This window comes from Bufo bufo, chromosome 8 (genome assembly GCF_905171765.1).
Source record: "Bufo bufo chromosome 8, aBufBuf1.1, whole genome shotgun sequence".
In the NCBI taxonomy this organism is placed as follows: domain Eukaryota; kingdom Metazoa; phylum Chordata; class Amphibia; order Anura; family Bufonidae; genus Bufo; species Bufo bufo.
In genome coordinates this window covers 33,217,292-33,240,856 of record NC_053396.1, presented here as the reverse complement: position 1 = coordinate 33,240,856, position 23,565 = coordinate 33,217,292, and the positions used below count along the sequence as shown (strand labels likewise).

Below are 23,565 nucleotides of genomic sequence, written 5' to 3'. Positions count from 1 at the left end.
CCCTCCTGTGAGACAAGGAGCTGAGATACATTTAAGGAGACTTATTTTAAGTGACTTGCAATGTGAAGCATGATTTAAGATTAAACGCAGATCCAAGATAATGAGGATACATCTAGGTTAACGAACTAGAATGCTCCAGTCATCATTCTGGCAGTTTCCTCTCTTCGTCTGACATCTCCGTCCCTGAAAATGACGGCCCGCCAAGTAGGATTGTGCTCACAGAGTCGGCAGCCCAATTCTGTCGCAGTGGGAAAGTTACCATCAGACGATCCCAAATCTCACATGACAGCTCTTCTCGCTCGCGGACATTCAATTTACATTTCTCTGTTCTATCTGACGAGCGATAAAAGCTGGCGGGAAACAACTTTAACCTCTTCCACACAGTAGAGAGGGGGAGACACATCTCTGGGAACTGAAGGGTTAAGGGTTTAGCATATTAAAAGACCACTAAACCCATGGTACAAACCTTACAAACGTGTAGATAGGCTGAAATCACCACACATATATACAGTATATATAACTAATTTGCATATCTTCTTCCCAGAATTCCAGAGGAGCACTGCCTGGCCTATAAGACTCCTCGATTTGATTATGGTGCTCTCCGTAAGGAGATCTAGCACCCCCTAAATATAGTAGGACTTTCTTCCCTTTCTGTGGGTGGGCAGCAGCTCATCAAGCACCTACATCTCCCAGAATGCACTTTAATTAGCTCTTGTTAAACCCTTCCCCCCCCTCATACATACTAGTCCCTCACATCCAGCCCCAGAGATACATATGGTATGTCACGCCCCCACAATTTCCTTCTCCGCTGTCTAGAGACAGACAGAGCTATTTATTTCTATGAATTTAGAAGTAGGGGTCAATGAATGAAAGGGGTCTAGACCATTTCACTGTGCCAGCACTGGGGGGAGAAGAAGGGAGCAGGGAAGCTACTGAGCATGTCAGTCCACCTCTGAATGCAGGAGAAGGTGGACCAGGAGGATAACCAGCAGGGGGCGCCACCAGACAGGAAAGTGTAACATACTTAAAACTCCTTACAATATTTTCATGGCACCTAAAGTGCAATAAAAATTCATTTGAATGTTCTATTCATCGCATAGCATTACCTTTTGTGGGATAACCCCTTTCGCTTAAGGCTGTATTACACAGAGTGAGGTGGCAGACGATGGTCGGGAGGGAAGCGTTCCTTCCTGGCAATCGCCTGCTCACTAGCGGAGGAGACCACTGCTATTATCGCATAGGAAGGAGCAATCGCTTGTCTCCATGCCGTATAGTGGTTTGCCGGCAGCAGATCATTATTAGACAGCACGATCTGCCGCCTGCATGTCAAAAGATTTGGCTTGTCCGATGATCGAGTTTGCTCATTCATCGGCGGCAGTATTACACTGCCAGACTATCGCTAACTAGCGTTACTACGAGCGCTCATCTGTCGAAAAATCAGCACGTGTAATACAAAGATATCATCCAGTAAGTGAAACTCTGAGAAATCCATTTACCATGCTAATGAGTTATACGGTAGGGCTTGGGAAGGGCTGCTATAGGGCAGATTTGTAGTCATATTCAGGCATGGGATTCAACCGATTCTCCAGATCCGTTTGTTAAAATTACAGCTGAATCAGAGAACCGTGTTGCTGTCTGAATCCCGATCCGGAGCCCAGCAGCAGGTCAGGGGGAGAGGAGTAGTGAAGGACGAACATTGGCCGGGACGGTTCGCAGCAGGCCCCATTCACTTTAATGGCAGGCGAACCTGAAAAACCTTCAGGTCATATTTGCAGCCACCAAATACTTAGTAGAAGTGCACAAATAGTCCCACAACATGGACAGTGACATACCAGAGGGGGACCAATGGCAAAAATTCCCACAAAAAATACGTATCTCAATTAGGGGCTATTTTTATGTGTCTTAAAGGGAAATTCTCTGAAATGTGCCCTGTTGGAGCCTAGAAATTTTTTTATTTTAGACCACAAGAGTACGACCCTTAAAAATGAGGCATTCACCTGACATAAAAGAAATTGTGATTATGTGGCTCGAGGTTCATTATGCGGTCACTGAATAACAATTTTACTGTAGGCCACCTTTTTTTTTGGAATTTTTTGGGGGGCAACTGGTATATCACACCAGTAGAAATGATTTGTTCCAATGTCGTTTGTCACTCTGTGTAGCTGCTGAGACGCAGCAAAACTGCAAACAAATGCTGCACTACCCAAATGCACTATATAGAAAGTATATTATAGGTATATCACACTCCTGCTTCAATCAGTTTTTTGGGGGGCAACTGGTAAATCACACCAGTAGAAATGATTTGTTCCAATAGCGTTTGTCCCTCTATATAGCTGCGGTATCCCAGCAGAACCGCACACAACTGCTGCACAATACAAATGCACTACAATATACTTTCTATGTTAGAAAGTATATTATAAGTATATCGCACCCCTCTGTGTATCACACATATCGATAGCACACCTATACCAGTCCTTAAAATGACTTTTGTGGCCCTATTAGTTAGTGTTTGGTGTCCCAAACAGTCTGTCCTTGCTCCACACAGCAACCTCTCCCTACACTGGCAAAACACTGAATGTAAAATGGCGGCCAGATCAGGTTTATTTATAAGGTAGGGGGTATGTCCATGTGCTGAAATGTCTCACTTGGCTGTCCTGTACCACCTGATGGATGTGTCGTGGGTCAAAGTTCTTCACAATGTAAAGGAATATGGCAGGCACGAATATCGCCATATGTTCGCATGTTCGGCGAATGCGCAAAGTTTGCCGCGAAACGACCGTCGGTCGAACCGCAAGGCCACCACTAGAGATGAGCGATACAGGTTAATGTTGCAGCAGAGTAAGGGATAGGCGTCTCCCTTTCCTGCTCCTCTGATAGGCTGCAGGCACTAGGCTTGCAGCCCATCAGAGGCTGGCGCAGGCGGAGCGATGACATCAACGCGTCCGCCTGAGTCGAGATTTGTACTGCGCGGGACACAGGCCAGAAGAGGCCTGCATCGCTGCCAGCATGGAGGTAAGTATTAGTGTTTTTTTTTTCTTTTATGTGGCGCGCTATGGGGGCATCAACTGGGGGAATTACTGGCACATGATGGTGGACAGTGGACACTATGGGGACATTACTGGCACATGATGGGGGACAATATGGGGGCATTACTGGCACATGATGAGGGGGCATCAACTGGGGGAATTACTGGCACATGATGGGGGAAAATATGGGGGCATTACTGGCACATGATGGGAAACACTATGGGGGCAATTACTGGCACATGATGGGGAACACTTTTTGGGGGCATTATTGGCACATGAGGGGGGCATCAACTGGGGAATTACTGGCACATGATGGGGACACTATGGGGGCATTACTGGCACATGATGGGGACACTATGGGGGCATTACTGGCACATGATGGGGAACACTATGGGGGCATTACTGGCACATCATGGGGGCATCTACTGGGGACATTACTGGCACATCATGGGGGTCACTATGGGGGCATCTACTGGCACATCATGGGGGTCACTATGGGGGCATCTACTGGCACATCATGGGGGACACTATGGGGGCATCTACTGGCACATCATGGGGGACACTATGGGGGCATCTACAGGGGACATTACTGGCACATCATGGGGGACACTGGGGGCATTACTGGCACATCATTGGGGACACTATGGAGGCATCTACTGGCACATCATGGGGACACTGTAAGGGCATCTACAGGGGACATTATTGGCACATCATGGGGGACACTGTGGGGGTATTACTGGCACATCATGGGGGCATCTACTGGCACATCATGGGGGACACTATAGGGGCATTACTGGCAAATCATGGGGGGCACTATGTGAGCATCTACTGGCACATCATAAGGGAAACCATGAGGGCATCTACTGGGTGCATTACTAAGTGCATTACTATAAGGGAAACCATGAGGGCATCTACTGGGTGCATCATGGGGGACACTATGGGGCATCTACTGGCACTTGGGTGATTATAGTGGCATTTATACTGGCACATCAGTGGGGGCATCTTATACTGGCACATTATGGGGGGCGCTATGGAGTTGGGGGGAGAACACTATGGAGGGCATATTATATAGACACATTATGGGGGCACTATGAAGGGGCATTTATACTGGCGCATTATGGGGGACACTATGGGTGAATCTTATTCCGGCACATTATGGGGGCGCTATGGAGTTGGGGGGGAGAACACTATGGGGGGCATATTATATGGGCACATTATGGGGGCATATGGTGAAAGGGACAAGGGATGGGTGAAAAATAATCATGGGTTCTGTGTGTTGCTTTTCCTTTTTCTTTATATTAGGCCTGTAGAAGACTCCTGTTCATCCTTCCTTTTGGAGGCACAGGTACTCTCGTCTCTGCCATTAGTACCAGTGTCCTATAGGGCTAGATAGGACTCTAGGTATTCTTGCGTATGAACGCACCTACCTTTGGGGTCTGTTCATACTGGTAGTCAGTCAGGATTTTTGTTAGGGTTTTCACTAGGTGGTGTCCATTTTCCTTCCCTAGGTCTCCGATTCCCTGTTCCCTCCCCTTCCCTCCTGTGCTCGGTGCGGTGTTCCCTCCCACACTATAAACTGCCAAAACCGTCATTTGTTTGTTTGTTTGTGTGCTACCATGTATCCTGTTGCTGCACTGGCAGGTCAGCTGCAGGGGCTGTCTTTGGAGGTAGCTGACCTCCGCACGACCGTCTTGCAGATGCTGCTGGTCCTGGTGGTAGTGGTGGAGACCAGGCCTATCTGGAGCAAAAATTTGCCCTCCCAGACAGATTCTCTGGGGAAAGTGATAATTTAATTTTGTTTAGGGAGGCGTGCAAACTGTATTTTAGGATACGTCCACACTCATCTGTGGATGAGAAACAGCGAGTCGGTGTGGTTATTTCCTTGCTTAAAGGGAACCTGTCATGTGTTTATCACCCCATGAACAAACTAGCCCTTATTATAATTACTAATTTCAATAGTCTATTTCTCCCCCTTTTTTTTACCTTAGTAATATAGTACCTTTGCATTCCATGTTCCCCCCCCCCCTGCCAATTATTAAAATGAATTATGTAATAAACCACGCCCCTTTTATCATCTACAGCTCCTTTATTTTATTTTATTTCTGGTCACAAATCCCGCACATGCGCGCTGTCTGATCAGTGTAATGACGCACATTCATAGCTGAAAGTAAACTGGGCATGCGTCGGCTCATCCTCACTTCCGGTGGACCAGTACAAGTCAAGCAGGAGAACGCTTACCCGAGATGTACACTCTGCCCGCCAAATAACTCCTGCTTTTACTGGTCCACCGGAAGTGAGGATGAGCCGACGCATGCCCAGTTTACTTTCAGCTATGAATGTGCGTCATTACACTGATCAGACAGCGCGCATGCGCGGGATTTTGAGCTTCTGAACAAGTGAATAGGGGAGTGGCTACACCGCTGAATAGGAAAACGCTGGACTCATATCAAAGTTAGAAGTCACACTGGACTCAAATCAGCTCATTAGCATGCGGCATCTTTGTGTGTATATTATGAGGCTAACCATCTGTCACACCAGTAAGTGAATACATCTAAGGTACTTTTTAATAGTTAATGATTGTATATAATGAGTTATATTATAATCAAATACCCACATGACCGGTTTCCTTTAAGGAGGATGCGCAGCCATGGGCTTTTTCTCTGCCAACCTGATCGCAGTCTCTCCGGTCGGTAGATTAATTTTTCGAAGCTTTGGGTCTCATCTATGATGATCCGGATCGGACCTCTCTAGCCGAAACCAAGCTGCGCGGCCTTCGTCAGGGTGATCGTCATGGCTCCTTAGGTTTATTAAAAGTTGGGTGGTATGTGTGTGTAGTGTATATAGGGTGTATTTATGTATGTGTACCATGTATATGGTGTATGTGTGTGGCATATTTATGGTGTATGTATATGTAAACGTGTCATGACGACGCGTTTCCGCGGTTGAGTAGGGAACCTGTCGTTAAAACTTTGAATCCCACCCCTGGTCATATTGCAGTTTTTGCAATACATACATATGTATATCCTCATTATTATGGTGTACCTGACCAGTGTCCTATAGGGCTAGATAGGACTCTAGGTATTCCTGCGTATGAACGCACCTACCTTTGGGGTCTGTTCATACTGGTAGTCAGTCAGGATTTTTGTTAGGGTTTTCACTAGGTGGTGTCCATTTTCCTTCCCTAGGTCTCCGATTCCCTGTTCCCTCCCCTTCCCTCCTGTGCTCGGTGCGGTGTTCCCTCCCACACTATAAACTGCCAAAACCGTCATTTTTTGTTTGTTTGTGTGCTACCATGTATCCTGTTGCTGCACTGGCAGGTCAGCTGCAGGGGCTGTCTTTGGAGGTAGCTGACCTCCGCACGACCGTCTTGCAGATGCTGCTGGTCCTGGTGGTAGTGGTGGAGACCAGGCCTATCTGGAGCATAAATTTGCCCTCCCAGACAGATTCTCTGGGGAAAGTGATAATTTAATTTTGTTTAGGGAGGCGTGCAAACTGTATTTTAGGCTACGTCCACACTCATCTGTGGATGAGAAACAGCGAGTCGGTGTGGTTATTTACTTGCTTAAAGGGAACCTGTCATGTGTTTATCACCCCATGAACAAACTAGCCCTTATTATAATTACTAATTTCAATAGTCTATTTCTCCCCCTTTTTTTTACCTTAGTAATATAGTACCTTTGCATTCCATGTTCCCCCCCCCCCTGCCAATTATTAAAATGAATTATGTAATAAACCACGCCCCTTTTATCATCTACAGCTCCTTTATTTTATTTCTGGTCACAAATCCCGCACATGCGCGCTGTCTGATCAGTGTAATGACGCACATTCATAGCTGAAAGTAAACTGGGCATGCGTCGGCTCATCCTCACTTCCGGTGGACCAGTACAAGTCAAGCAGGAGAACGCTTACCCGAGATGTACACTCTGCCCGCCAAATAACTCCTGCTTTTACTGGTCCACCGGAAGTGAGGATGAGCCGACGCATGCCCAGTTTACTTTCAGCTATGAATGTGCGTCATTACACTGATCAGACAGCGCGCATGCGCGGGATTTTGAGCTTCTGAACAAGTGAATAGGGGAGTGGCTACACCGCTGAATAGAAAAACGCTGGACTCATATCAAAGTTAGAAGTCACGCTGGACTCAAATCAGCTCATTAGCATGCGGCATCTTTGTGTGTATATTATGAGGTAACCATCTGTCACACCAGTAAGTGAATACATCTAAGGCACTTTTTAATAGTTAATGATTGTATATAATGAGTTATATTATAATCAAATACCCACATGACCGGTTTCCTTTAAGGAGGATGCGCAGCCATGGGCTTTTTCTCTGCCAACCTGATCGCAGTCTCTCCGGTCGGTAGATTAATTTTTCGAAGCTTTGGGTCTCATCTATGATGATCCGGATCGGACCTCTCTAGCCGAAACCAAGCTGCGCGGCCTTCGTCAGGGTGATCGTCATGGCTCCTTAGGTTTATTAAAAGTTGGGTGGTATGTGTGTGTAGTGTATATAGGGTGTATTTATGTATGTGTACCATGTATATGGTGTATGTGTGTGGCATATTTATGGTGTATGTATATGTAAACGTGTCATGACGACGCGTTTCCGCGGTTGAGTAGGGAACCTGTCGTTAAAACTTTGAATCCCACCCCTGGTCATATTGCAGTTTTTGCAATACATACATATGTATATCCTCATTATTATGGTGTCCCTGACACTTGGAAATGATTAAATTAAGATAGAATTGGTGACATACGCAATCCTAATACATCAGCGCATGGCTTGGTAAAATGTCAAAGCAGTAGGGGTACATTGGATTTGATGCCATGCCAAGCATGCTTATGGATAGGAAATCACTTTGTAATCCCCACGAGAGCAGCAAATGAATAAGTTTTCTGGCCGACTGTGAAAAATACAGATGTAGCAGAGAGGATTATGTTGCCCCTATGATATTACAAGTGGTTAACAAAACATTGCATCCCAAAGAGTTTGCTGACACATTCAGCTCAGCTACATGTGTGATCTTTCAATTAGTAATACTCCTCTTTACACAAATTATGTCAACAGCTTTTCCTGAATGATATTTAAAAGGGCAATGTAATACTGAAACGTATAGAAGACACATCATGCATAACAGCAATGGCTGTAACCCCTTCCTCCCCTAATGACCCTTGGGAACCACCCGTGGTGACGCTCATAATTTATAGGCTTCAGAACTAACTGAATATTTATTGGTCTACAACATGCATAGGTTTTCAGGGGCAGCTTCAATCTATACATAAATGACATTAGAACAGAAAGGATGTAACAGAGGCAGTGTATAGCATTGACAATACTGACCTACAGTAACCGCAACGTGCTATATGGACAAATCCGATGCAAAATCTGCATGCTTAGATACAGACACTGCAACGGATCTCACATCTTGCATTGCGCTGACATGTGAAATCAGTAGCAATTCCACAACAAATCTGCTTTGAAATCATGTAAGATATACAGATTTTGCATCAAATTTTTCCAAATTACCGTATGTGTGAGGGTACCCCAACAGCAATGCCTACATAATACACCATATATTAGGGTACATGGTAACCACAAGCCTCATCTGCCAAAGCGGTGTGCGACTGAACAGGATGCGCATCTATAATGCCAGCCTTATGTATGTGGAGTAAAGGGGTTCTCCAGGATTCTTACATTGATGGCCTATCCTTAGGAATATCATCTGGCAAAAACAACTACAAAGCTCTATCCACTTCAACGGGAGTAGGAACCAGCTCCATCTACTACAAAATGGATGGAGGTGTTTAGTTCCAGCCCCACAACAACTGCACAAGAGCTTATTATCGTAGGGAGTGCCGAGAATCGGGACTCGCCTCCCTCGTTGATTTGGATAGGCCAGCAATATAAAAATCCCAGAGATGCCCTTTAAATGACCATCAAATATCGACCTGCTCATAGACCTTTCAAGTCTACTGCAATGGACACATTGATCATCTTGGCAAATTTTTGTAAAAAGAACATATAATTGTGCCTCAATTCTGACTAAATTTGCACACAAAAAAAAACTAAAAACGCACATCCATGATGCTCATCACATCTATTATGTGCTTTAAACATCTTTTGCGCCTCGATCGATAAGAGATGTGGCTCATTGTGAATTGAGCAGGGTTTAGTGTGAAAGAAGTGTGGCCTGAGATACTTATCGTGCCAAACTTCCCCAAAATGAAGCAAGCCAAGAAATAGCTGGTGGAAATTTAGACATGCTTCTAAAGATGTCCTAACATGTATCAGTGTCAGATAAATCTGACCTATCTTTAGCCAGGATTAGTACATCTGCCCCATTGTACTGGAATAATATTTGGATGGAATTATGTGTGATATACTGTGTATAAATGTGCCTTCTATCTCATTGTTTATTTACTACTATGAAAAGGAAGTCATGACCTATCCATGGGGTCTGATCAGGTATCATGACATCTTTATCAGGTTTTCCCCCACTATTTGGAAGACATTTTAATTTTCCTAAAATAAAAGGCAAGGAAGCTGTGGGTTTGTGGAATTCCTTTCAAAAAGGCAAAAATGTCACAAACCTGTCACTGTGAGCTATTTATATCAAGGGAGGAGCAGAGTGTGGACAATGGTGTGGATCAATAGTCCGACATTCCAGGAGGCGATCTATTCAATGTTACTGTACAGATGAGGACAACCTGGTCACCATAAAGCCTGAATGGAGACGTGGGGTCACTGAAAGACAGAGGAGCTTCCTGAACCCTGGACAAAAATTCTGAATGAATGGGAAAAAGTTCAGTTTTGCTCATCAAGGCTTTTCGAGCCAACATACACAAGAGCAACTCTATTTACTTAGACAGTGGATGCTTTCGAGGTCAACTGCTCCCACAAGAATATTGAAGAGTGTATTTCCTCCTAAAAGTTAAAAAGATGAACTATGGAGTCAGGCTCTTAAAAATGTCCTCTGCTGTGAATTCAAGTTAGAAATTATATTTAGCATTGAAACCAATATGGCCACCGTAAAAGCTAACACAAGGGGGGGGTCACTCCTTGTATTCTTGACTAATGTAGAGATACACCCCTAAACTCCATCAATATTATTTCTTTAGGATGCATCCAAAAATGCCTGACCTGTGCCAACTTTTGTATGTTTCTTATGCATTTTTGTGATATTTTTGGCCGAACAAATGCCTTAGTATAATGCATTCTTTGTTTTTTTTCAGATATATATAGGAAAGTACCCCCAGTAAAGTCAATTCCTTTTCTGAGCAGCATGAAAAGAATTCAGTGGGAAAAAAATATCCATAAAAGCCATTAAAAATTTAACAAACGCTACCGCTTGCGTTTTTTCAAGCAGAGCACAAAAACAAAAAAGTGCATGCCACAATCTAAAAAATAATATATATATATTGATATTGTCAGGACCCACCTATGTACAGGATACCAATGCAGCACATACCGACATGAGCAGAAAGTGAAGAGACGTAATTTTTGCAATGCTGAGCTGTATATACGGTATCTTTACCCTTTCACCATAGGGTGCACATAAATGAAGGCTGCGTCAGTATCTGGAGCATTAGGCTACAGTCTTGTGAAGATGCCTGCTCGGTTTGTTGATGTCAATTATAAGCACATTATTTACGGCCTTTCGGGGAGGTTGTTTAGGGCTGGGAGTCGTCAGGAGAGGAATGCTCCGGTTGCAGATCACTGAGACAACCCTGTTAATCTGTTTGAACATCTGACTTAGAAGAATCCTCCATTCCTGCTCCTTTGCTTTGTAGCCCTGAATTTTCTAATCTTCTGCAATGCTTTATCAGATAAAATATAGGGCATACCATGTTATTGGATTTGTCACTGTCTTTTGTCTTAGTGCCATCTACAAACCTTTCTGAAATTGACAACAGATTACATTAAACCTAAAATAAGTAGCATCTTATATACTAATCACTAGCAACATTCCTCTGTTTTATTTCAGTTTAGGTGCGTGTCGGAACTGAAAATGTTAGGAGTTTTATTTGAGGTGTAAATTTACATCTTACAGTTCAATGAACTTCATGTAGAGGTCAATACACATAGTACTAAATAAAAGGAGGACCAAGTGCACATGATCCTTCGGTTTAAACAGCAAAAGCGCCTACCATATAGTCACAAAAATAAGTTCATATTATAAAAGTCCAAATGGGCCGAGTATCATGTGTCCTCTATTATCTAGGAACATTCAAGGATCCCATCTCCACCAAGAGCAGCCCGAACAACAAGCATCTAAATTCAGGGCCCAAACAACCATGAAGGAACAAGGTATCCCTGATATCTTGATGCCCTTCAGGTATTTGGGTCATATGAGTCCAACACTTATCAAAACATTTTAGCAAGGACCTTAAGCTTGCATTGGATAATGCCACCATGAGCTGAGCTGACATGCAATGCATGCTGCCTAGAAGCCACATACAAGTAAGCCCTTGTCTTCACATATGCTCCATTTGTAAGATACACATCATAATAGTGTTTTAATATGCATCCAAATGTGACCTTAATCTGTGTGTGTGGTCTTTTTCTGAACAAAACTTATGATGTTAAGATACCCTACAATGCTTGTTTGACAACGGTCCCAGATTGTGCCACACAGAGAATGGGCCAGCCAAGTAGAAGGTATTACACTTGTATAGTCAGCTGTTTGAAGGCAGCAGTTGGTAACTGAAACTGAATGTAAAATCATGCAAACTGCAGTACATTGTAGGGTGTTGTGTTGCAGATTCTTGCCCGAAAGCCACCAGCAGCTTTGCACTTCAAAGACACTCCTGATAGAAAGATTGTGCACTGTTTTGCACTACCTTATGCAAGAAACATAAAATGTCCATGACACACAAAACTATTCGTACATGACTCTACAACCCATACCTACCATAAATACATATACAAGTCTGTACAAGACTTCTGATAAATTTTCAGTTGCTATATACTCATAGCCTACTATATTTACTTGTTGACAGTCATTCACACTGGGATCTGTGCATAAGCTAATGTTTGTTACCAGCTGAAGACCTTGTTGGGCATCGACTGTTGGGGCCAAAAAGCATTTGCCATCTTTGAATGTTTTCACCAATCCTCCCTTGGAGTGGTGCCAGTGGTTCCTACTGCACTGAACATACCATGCCATTTGTCCAAAAGAGCACCTCTTTGTGGAGACCACTCCATTATCCAGACTAGTTTTTCTAAGAAAGACTTACGATTCCACCAAATACTTTTACGATTCCACCATATACTTTAGATACTGAAGGTCTTTGTTGTGATGACCACTCCCCTAGAAGACAACATTTTAACCCAACTTTGGGTGGTTGTCTCACTGTATATGGCCAAGATGAACAGGCTTACGAACAAAGGATCTAGTGTGGATTGGATGTGATAACAGTTGGCTGGTAACCATTGAATATCTATGCTCATTGGTTGGTAGTGCTGCAGAAGTCGTTTCAAATTTGACCAATGAGTACTCAGGTTCCTATATATACACAGACATACATGTCACTGTCCAAAATGTCATCTATCTGAGAAGACCACGCCCGAGCTAAAAAAAGACTTTTGTCTGCAAAATTCATTCCTTTTTATTTACAATTTGCCCTGTATTAGAGGACAACCTTTCTAGAAAACCATTTTTCACTGCAACTGGGTGGTCGGGTATAGTATAACCGGTATAACATCTGACGTTGCATAGGTTACTACAAATGTCGAAAAATGACCTAAAAAGACTAGGCAATTTCAACAAGGGACAAAGTAATATGATGGACGTAATTTCTAAGGTCCACATTTTTTTTTTTTTTTTACTGAAGTCAATGTGCAAATAGTTGCTGTGCTTTTTTTTTTTTTTTTTTTAACTAATGGTCAAGTTTCAGAATAGTCTCCACTGCATCAAAATTGCTTAACTCTGCCCTTTTCCGTATTACTAAGATGGAATCACACATTCCAGTAAGAATTACTGTATGTCAGCTAGTTCACTTTACCATTCCTGGCAGCTGAACTTTGCAGTACTGAAAAAAAAAACTGGAACGAAAACTGGAGGATAAGAATCTTAGGATTTTTACAAGGCCCTGAAGGAATTCCAGATGACCCTATTAAGGACTCCCAAGGCCCTATTGATTTCATGACCCTATGCTCTCTGCGTCCTTTGCATATTAATGGGGACTCCTTGTGTTATACTGCAAAGTATTGGGTGGAGTGAAGGCAACATTACCATTGACCTCTCCATGCTCCCCATGCTTTACTATGCAAACCATTCCCTTTAACCTTGATTTTTGAGGCCGTTCTTCCCAATCCAAAAGAAATGTAAAGCTATCACTGCCATCGGGATACATATCAGTATGTGGATTTTCTGGTAGCTACAGTAAAAAGGGGAGGAAGGAGGAGCAAAAATGTCATACAAATTTTTTTGGGTACATGGGATCACTTTGAAAATATTATGGGGGGGTTATCACAATGGCAATTTTTGCAGGGGTCCTCGTTGCTGTAATTTGCTCCACATTTATTAAATGCTGCACAATGTTGGATACATTCAGGGCATTTTTAGGTCGAAAATGTCTGTTTGGAGATGTTCTTTCACTCTCTATACATTTCAGTGAAACTAATTAGCATAGATAACCACATCCACTTTTTCCACCCACCATCCAAAACTGGGGTGAGTAATGCAAAAATCCAAAGTGTTGCAAAATTTTTCAGAAATAAGCACAAAAGTAAAAAAAAAATGTAACTTAGAATTCTGGAGTCTTGATAAATTCTCCCCTATATGTTTGAGCTTACACGTGTATATATAAAGCAGCAGGCAGGAGTGAAGACCACCCACAGTGCAATACAGTCACAAAAGAAGCGACTTACTGTACTTTCCCTTGGGGTCTAATCTAACAAAGCTGCTATAGTCATATTTTATATTATGCTCCATTGAGAAAGACGCTACAACCACAGGTAAAGTCACAATGATCTACAGACTGAAAGTCAAAGTACAACAATCTACTTTTAAATACATATATAAACCTTATGTGTTGCCATTGTAGTATATATCAAATTGAAGGCCCTAGATGGGACCCTCGGGATAATTTCAACAAAATCCCAAACGGTCAACTGGCCAAAAAGAAATCCCTTTAGGGGTCCCAACCCAATATATGTACAAATTACAACTACATCTTTATTTTGTCATCCTTAAAACCTTATAAATGTGAAAAAAGGAAAATCACGTGTAATTACAACTATCAGAGGACAGTGGATCAGGGTCACCAATGGTTATTATTAATATGGAGGGAGGGAGATATTTGTGCATGAACTCTCCTTTTTGTGTTTAAATAAAGACTATTTTTATTTAGTTTGTGTGGTATTGTTATTATGAGTATTTATTCCCAGTCACACCTCTTAGTCTATATACACTATGTAGTGCTTCCTTTATACACTCTGCTACTACTCAGCAGATATTATATTGGGTAGGGGTGCAAGTACACCAGTTGTACGTGGTCGGAGATATGTGCTACCAATGCTATTCTATAACCATGATAATTCTATTAAATGTCAGTGCTGCTCAGATAGACCACATTGTCCGACAGTCTGTTTTCATGCAGCTTCATTATTCTTGTAAGGCTACTTTCACACTGGCGTTTTGGCTTTCCGTTTGTGAGATCCGTTCAGGGCTCTCACAAGTGGTCCAAAACGGATCAGTTTTGCCCAAATGCATTCTGAATGGATAAGGATCCGCTCAGAAGGCATCAGTTTGCCTCCGATCAGTCTCCATTCCGCTCTGGAGGCAGACACCAAAACACTGCTTGCAGCGTTTCGTCCTGACCCACAATATAAGTCAATGGGGACGGATCCGTTTTCTCTGACACAATCTGGCACAATAGAAAACGGATCAGTCTCCCATTGACTTTCAATGGAGTTTATGACGGATCCGTCTCGGCTATGTTACAGATAATACAAACGGATCAGTTCATGACGGATGCGGTTGTATTATTGTAACAGGTCCGTTTTTGCAGATCCATGACAGATCCGCCCAAAACGCGAGTGTGAAAGTAGCCTAAGCTGCATTCTCTTGTCAACTGCCTTGCATATTCTAAACGCACACTGCTGAATACATTTTCACACAAGCCTACATTGCTCAGTCCGACACAATGTGGCTACCAGATCAAGCACACTGATACACAATGCAGGCACTAGGGTTCTATATCATACACCTACTATTGCACATATGCCCTCTCACTGTCCCTGTATTGATTGATTTAAACCCTCCACTGTCCTCTCCCTAAAACTAAATGCACTACACCACCCCTCCCGACATATTTTGCCACATGTGTGGCTTCGTCAGGGGAGATAAGGGGACTGGCCCTTTACACATGATTTTCCTTTTTTTCACATTTATAAGGTTTTAAGGATGACAAAATAAAGATGTAGTTGTAATTTGTGCATATATTGGGTTGGTACCCATTGTAGTATATGAGTCATATTAAACCTGAGGCAATGCTATAGGACACCCCATATACATTTGCTTATTGTTGCCCGCCCCCGCCAATTTTGGCAAGAAACTGCCAACTATCTCATGTGTAAGGGGGGCTCTCTTTTTCTGCCAGCGTTATCTCCTCTTTTGCCACTGAAAACACATGCAAGTATGTGTATGGGGGAGTCGGGAGCAATAGATGTCAGCCAAGCCAAGCATGCATGTATGTATATGGTGGAGTTAGGAGGAATAGATGTTAGCTGAACCAAACATGCACATGTTGGGAGGAATAGATATCGGCCAAATGAATATTCGGCTGACAGCTTAAAGGGGGTTATCCAACTCTAAGAGTGGCCCAGACCTGCTGGCCCAGGGGGAGGTTCACTTGATCCAGTCTGTTGGGCTCCCGAGCCGGCAGTTTCGCTCCCACGTGTGCTGAGGACAACATCCGTCAACAGCCAATCACAGACTGCAGCAGTGACCTACTCTCCCTGCGTCACGTCACATGTGACAGAGGGGGAGCAGGTCACCGCTGCGACCCCTTTAAGTCTAGAAGGGTGCACAACATCTTATGAGCCAAAAATTTGCTAAAAGCCACATGCACTTCAAGTACCATTGGATGTCCTATGGTCAGATAAACACAATATCCTATGTTTGGACCTAGCTGTCCAACCGGAGGAAGCGAGGATCATTGTAGGATTATCCAACCAACTTCAGTAATATTTTGTTTTCAGAAGTATTCAATATCTCCCACTTTTTCAGTATGCCCATCTTTATAATTATCTATTCTTGTACAAGTTGCCTGTAGATAACTTGTTTCTCATATTCCCAAAAGAGGTTATGTTCAAAACTTAGAATAATTTTATGTACCACGTTTAGGACACACATCATCTCCAAACATTTTGGAATTTGGATATCTAAATCATTAAATTATACTTCACTGCTAAATAGTTTGGGGTGGGAGGTGCATGACCGATGACAACAACAACATGTGGTGACCACAAGCTGGGGTTTATCTTTAGTGCAACCTCTGCAGGCCAACTTCATTGCAGCACAAGTGCTAAAGCAAACATAGTTGCAGTGTGTGAAAATGACAAAGCTTACAACTCAACCTCATCTTGAACCCTGTAGAATTTTATGGCTTCTGCTCTGTAAAGCCTCCCCCTTCTCACATTAAAGGGGGCATTGTTTCAAAGGTCACGGTGGGGTTCCTTCCATGTTCTCATACAATATATATGTTTTGCAGTGACATCACCAGTATAAAATACACATTCTTCAAACATTGTGAAGCCCTGGGCTTCAGCCTCCCAAGAAATACATGCCATCAATCCTAGCATCTATATTCAATGTGAATGATCCACCAGTAAATAAATATCATCCATGACACGATCACAAAAGAAAGATATCTAAATTGTACAAAAAGTTCATCTATCCTGGAGCACGTGGCTATCATCGACACGTGGGCGTATTAACTTTGTCCAAGGCGGTAATTTGTTAGAGCATGAAGTGGGCCAATTCTTAAATTCTTCTTCTTATCTAATCTCCAGTCCTCCTTTATTTGAGGAAATTAAATAAACAAATTAAGTATAGCTACCCTACAGAGGTCCAAAACACACAAGAACGCCATTGCTTGACTTCTATCTATCGTTTTTGATGGTGTAATTAAAATTTTTCAACTAATTGGATAGAAACACTTAAGATCCCTATATACAATAGTCTTTGGTGGGATCAGCCATCAATGTAATGTGTATGCAGGGCTCACGACTCTCCAGACATGTTGGGTAAGAGAAGGATCAGGCAAATTTAATTTTTTCACCAGACCCCTTTCTTCTGTTAAGAGATGAGCCACCACCAAAGGTGTCTGGCAGCAGCTTTAGTCTGTCTCTCCCCACTGAAAACATATACATGCTAAGCCAAACCAACCATGTATGTGCATGAAGGAGTTGGGAGAGATAGCAGTCGAACAAGCATTTAGCCGACAGATACAGAGGATGTATGGGCACCATTACCTCTACTTATGTTGAATAATACATGGCCTACCACATAGATGTCCATGCTCGAGTGACCACTTCTTTATCCTCCTAAAGTACTTCTTCATGAATGTCGTATGGCCGAACATATGGCCCAATATTATGGCCTACCCTCACGGTTCCTATGTGGCACTCATGTTTCCCCACTTCAATATTGGGCCACTTGGGAGGCAAGCTGCAAATGCTGTCACACTAGGATGCACTATCAAACACTTTGAAAAAAGTATGAAGAATTCAACAATTTAAAAATATCTAATATAGATATTGGCTATTGATGTATGTAGTTGCGGGACACAGATCCCACAAATGTTAAAGCTATACTGCTATATCTGTTCAAACTACTGGTTTATCTCAAGTTCTTCCAAAGGTTACCATGCCCAAGCATTTCAAAACTAACCATCAATGACCAGAAGGTTACATGGAAGAACAAAAACACCCAACAGATCTATGGTTTGTTTCGAAAGATAAAAGTAATTACTGTTATACAGAAACAAGAGCCAGACTTCAATGAGTTAAATAAACCCCCCCAACGAGCTTTGAATAGTAAGATAAGATAGAGCTTACTGAGATAATACACATTTTTGGAGGGCAGAAAGATAAATATTGCCAGCTGAGTTTAGAGCTTCAAACTAAATATTTGATTTCTGATTTAGATGAAAGAAATAAAAAATTCTGAATAATAAAAAATGGTGAACACAACCATAAGTTTATTATGCCAATAGTTCCTAAGTTAATATGGACATTTATCTCAATGACTATGGAAGAGACTTGGGTGAGATAATTAAACAGATTTCCAAAAATGGAAACCTAAAAGGTCTTTGATAGTCCTCAAAAAATTATGGATAAGCCATGAAAGATCAAAATTTCACTGCAACATTATGAGCTTGCTGGAAGGAGAATTTTAATCAAGAAGACAAATCTAAAAATTATCAATATTTCAAAATTGAGGTTAAAAAAAAAAAAAAAAAAAAAAAAATTGTGAGGGCGAGTTATATAATGAGACTGATCTAGGTACAGTAGGGCTTTAAGAATCCAATTACACCATTTCAGGAGCCAACTTGGTCCAGCAACAGGACATTTTGCACACATCCATAGAACCCAACTGAAAAATGTAGCCACAAAAAGTAATTAAGATTTATCCAGGCTTGACAGGGATAGTTAAACTTCTACACTGTTACAGACTGCTCATGTGGAACCAGAGGTAGGATCTACCCCAGCAATAGCAGCAATATATAAAGTCTTAATCTGATCTTTATTTTTGGAAAGGTCCTTTTGCAACTGGTGAACAAGCAATGCCCCATGGTGCCTACGTACAATAAAATATTACAGCGTCCATGAGTGCAAGACTAAGGGAAACATTACGATCCAGAGTAGTGAGGATTTATGAGCAATACCTATGAAATCCTTCCATCCCAAACTACAACAGGGGCTCCATGAAATCCAGATGATCAGCCCAAGGAGCAGAGCCTTTGTTCCGGTAACGTATCTTGCCCTGTTTAAATACAGTCCACTTACCAGATGACCACATACGTGATCAAGCTGACCCTATATGTGGCCAGGTTAGCAATGGAAATGGACATTAATGCGCTGGTAGGGACATATATTAAGGATATCTAATCGTTACACATGAGAGACAAAAGGTTTACGCACTGGTTGATCATTGATCTCTATGAAAGGTTAACTGACCAGTTGTATCACTTCCAATGTCAATACAAAGCAATATAGTATCACGCAGGGCACTACCTAAATGCACCATCGTCGCACTGTCTTCATCGTGATCTGATGTTTTTGAAGCTGTAAATGCTAGAGATGACGACTACTACTGTCTCTGTTAATGAAACAAAAGAGGTGGAGGTTTCTTGGGATAATAGTGTTAAGGTGTCCAAATCTAGGAATTCTTGCAAAACTGGATCTCTGTCAGTCTGGGCGGGTCTGCTGGGGGGGTAGTTACTGTAAAACCAGTCAAATGGTCTGATCTGATTTCTGACCCTTCTGCTTGTAACCCTGGAAAATGATTACACTCAATTAAAAGGTAAACACAAAGGGCTTGAAGGGGTCTTGTCACTTATTGATCCCTTACAGATGCTGAAATCCACCTTCCCCCCCCCCCCCCAACAGACACACATTGTGAAAGCTGCCCACCCACCCCCTCAGCACCGGGGACTTCCTGCACAGTAACCCATGTGCTGAAAGACTAGATTTTGCTGCTTTGCTGAATTTGGCAGTGGACTGACCCCTTCCTGCCAGATAAAGTTATCAGGTGGGGGCGGCCATGTGGAAACAAAATAAAATAAAATAAATTAAGTTGGATAGCTGGTCTCCCACATTCCTTGCCTTGAAAGGCCTAACCCAGGATATCCTATGTATTTGGGATCAGGGTACAGTGCGGTAACAAAGGAAGCTGGATACAGAAGCACCACAGGGATAAGCCTGTATACAAACATAATACAATGTCCTGGGGATTAGAGATTCATCAGGCAAATAATGACTACCCGAGACATTCGAGTTGACAACTATGCAGAGGCGTCAATCATAACGCTCTTAGACTAACCTCTTACAGTGGCCAATAGGCCCTTAACATGACATGTAGAGGACTCTGCATACAGGGGTTTGGGTACACCCCTCCAATGATAACTATGTGGCAGATTTCTTACGATGAGTTGGCTTGGTTGCACGTGTCGGCTCAGGTTCTACTGTCTAGCCCAATGGAAGGGACATACCGGACTGGCTCAATACGTCACAGTGCCAACATCTTAATTATAGCACATCCGCCATGATCAGCTTAGCTGAGATTAGGCCCTTCCCAAATACATAATTAAGGCTAATGGTACACTCAGACGTCTGTCCAGGCTGAAGGGCCACAGACAGGCCCAAGGTGAACTATAACGAGCAGTGACCTGTATACTGCGCGGTACCTATGTGTACATGGAATATGTATGACTAGACAAAGGCTCACTGGCAATCGCTCTCTGAATGAATGTGGTGCCATTAGGTGTGTGTTACTGGGGCTAAAAATGGGCTTAAATTAGCATCACAGAGATTTTATTGGCATAAATGCAGTCAGACCCCCATATATACTGTATGTGTACATACAGGCCGAGGTATGCTCATAAATCTCTCAGAGACTGTTTTCGTTCACAGCTGTCTGCTGGTAATCCTGTGACTCCCTTGCCCAGCTGTCGCAAACTAATGTGACGTAACCCCCCCCCCTCCTCCTCCCTCGCATAATGTAATGCACTATAACCACTATCAGCCATGTTCTGAGCTATAGGGACCTATCACAATGCTAACAAACATTTCTGTCCACTATGAAATAACCGGGCAATGTGAATGGTAAATCTGGGAGAACCACCGGTTACTACTGTAAGCATATCATCTCCTCAACTGTGTATATAACCATGCAAGAGGTAAATGTATATGAGATAATCCCGTGATGTGCCGCAAAGGATAATAGTACAAATTGTAATACTCCGACTCGTGATTGTCACAAGTAAAGAGGCCTATAGGATACATTCTTCTAAGTATCGGAAGAAAAGACAGTACATAGAAAAGATTAATAGAAAAGATAAATAGAAAAAGATAAATAGAAAAAGATAGATAGATATAAGATAGATAATAGATAGAATATAGACAGATAAATAGATGATGGATAGAATAGATAATATAGGTAGATATAAGATAGATGATAGATATAAGATAGAATATAGATAGATGCTAGACAGACAGATAATCGTTAGATAGAGATACTATGGATCGATACCGTAGATAGATACATAGACACAAGATACGGACAAGAAATATGAAATAGATAAATGCTAGACATTAGACAGTTTGTGCTTCTCAGAGGGAGGCAATTTGCAGTCTCCCCAGAAGAGGAACAATACGCTCCTCTCTTCTCTTCCTAGTAACAAGCCCACAGTTTACAAAACTTCCTTTCTCCGTTGCGAAACTGAAACCGTCCCTCTCCTCTGCTCTGCTAGGCCGGCCATCCCACTGCTCCAGGTACCTCATTATTTTACCTAACCACCGTAAGCGGATTATGTCGTCGTGTCATCCAGTGTCTAATAAAGCCCCAGAAAAGCATTGCAAATCATTTACATATACAGCTAATCATTAAAACAACCCCCTCGTTTATAATACATGGACGGCCTTCCTGGACGGTGTATATGTGTACAGCACAATACTAGCTCTAGAATGGCAATAGCACGTCAAATAATTACATACAAATAAGATAAAATTAAATATATATATATATTATCTGTCTAAACATTTTATATATAAGCAAAAGACATGTTTTGCATCCACTACTATCTGCCTGGGTTTCTCCATTAGAACAATCCAGAGGCAACTAGTTGAATCCTGGCTGACATCATCTGTGTTCCTCCTTCCACAATGACCTCTGTGGCCTGATGCAGGATCCAGATCCAGAGTACATACCTTCCCATGTATCCATCTCATGCCTGTCCGGGTGTGCTGATGTGCAGCCATGGAGCTGGGCATGTCACCATGCACCAGGCAGCATGATGGGGACTCCTCTCCTGTTGCTTGAAATGCCTATTCTACTCTGAGGGCTGGGAGGGACAGGGGACCCTTCCTCTCTCACAGGTCAGTTTACAAGCTGGTCATGTGACCACACAGTTCAAGCCCTAAGGTCAGTTCTGGCCTGGGGAGGAGGGGGGGGGGGGTTATTACCCTGAGGTTATCTCAGTGGAACTGATCACCCTATTCTCTCCATATCACTGCAGTTCATGGTCGAGAACCTCAATAGCACCTTTAAAAATAAACAAGCATCTTGCCAGATAAGGAGCTGAGGGGAGTTCCCTGACCTTATGGTAAATATTTAGGGCATATTTCCTTGTATCTTATATAAGTCAACACTTCACATACAATATTATGTTTGTTTGTTTTTAAAACAAGGGACAAAACTAATTTTGTAACCAAAAAATTGGGAAGGACAAAAACAGAGTAAAAAAAAGCAAAGTATTAAAATTCCTTACTAATTAAGTCTTTGGGAATCTCATTAACATAAAAGCTTACTGGACACAAACATTACGGTCTCCTCTTAATGAACCTACAGAAATGTACAGGAAGTGATGAAGGAGCGGCACCAGGATCTCTTGGCGCAGCCCCATAATCAGGTCAGAACATTACCTTCCATAATAAGTAAATCCTCATACAATCTGGGAAATGCCAAGCGCGGAGGACGCTAGATGCCCATCATTACATGCTTACAATCACTGCACATTATGCTCAGCAGATTGCATGCTTATGCTGATGAGCTGTGAGCTCAGAGATAAGGAGCTTTTGGCATTTACATGGAAAGGACTCTGCTGGAGGCAAAGGAGGGTCTTGAGATCAAGAGGGTTTCTCTGCAAAGAGAAATACACCCATGCCAGAAGCTTAGAGGCCATTAGGTTTATTTTATATATAGGTTTATAGGTATATAGAAATGTCATCATAAATAATAGGGGGAAAAGGGGGGGTGGTACTGGAGGAGCGTCCCCCAGGCAACTTCCAAACAATAGCTATTTTGGAATCACATAAGGTTGAGAGCCTGAAAAATATCAATGAATGACCAACCAGTATTGTGGATAGCTAGTACCATGTTAGTAGAGATGGCATAAAAGGGGTTGTGCCAAGTTTACAGGTTATCCCCTATCCACAGGATGGGGATAACTAACTGATATCTGGAGTTCCGACCTCTGGGACCCCTACGATCTTTAGAACAGGGGTCCCGTTCCTCTGACCCAATGGAGCGGCATTCATTCTTGATGGAACTGCCAGAAATTACAGAGCCCTGTACTCAACTGTCTCTGGCGGTCCCATAGACATGCTGCTCCATCAGATCAGAGGAACGGTACAACCGTTCTCAAGATCAGTGGGGGTCCCACTGGTCAGACCCCCAGCGATCATTTACCTATCACCTATCCTGTGGACTGGGGATACCTTGTAAACTTGGCACAACTCCTTTTAAGCTGGCCATACATAGGAGATAACCGTGGGCCAAATGTTCTTTCAGTTGACAGCTATCGCTCT

The 23,565-nt window shown here is 42.6% G+C and overlaps 1 protein-coding gene across 1 annotated transcript in view; it reads right to left on the bottom strand.

Moving 5' to 3' along the window:
* The window catches only part of NR6A1 (nuclear receptor subfamily 6 group A member 1), a 62,398-nt gene extending 43,113 nt beyond the window's left edge, over positions 1-19,285 (bottom strand). The window contains exon 1 of the mRNA XM_040406277.1: positions 19,216-19,285. Within this exon, the coding sequence (XP_040262211.1) occupies positions 19,216-19,285 (70 nt within the window). The remainder of the gene's footprint in view (positions 1-19,215) is intronic.
* Between the last annotated feature and the right edge of the window lie 4,280 nt (positions 19,286-23,565).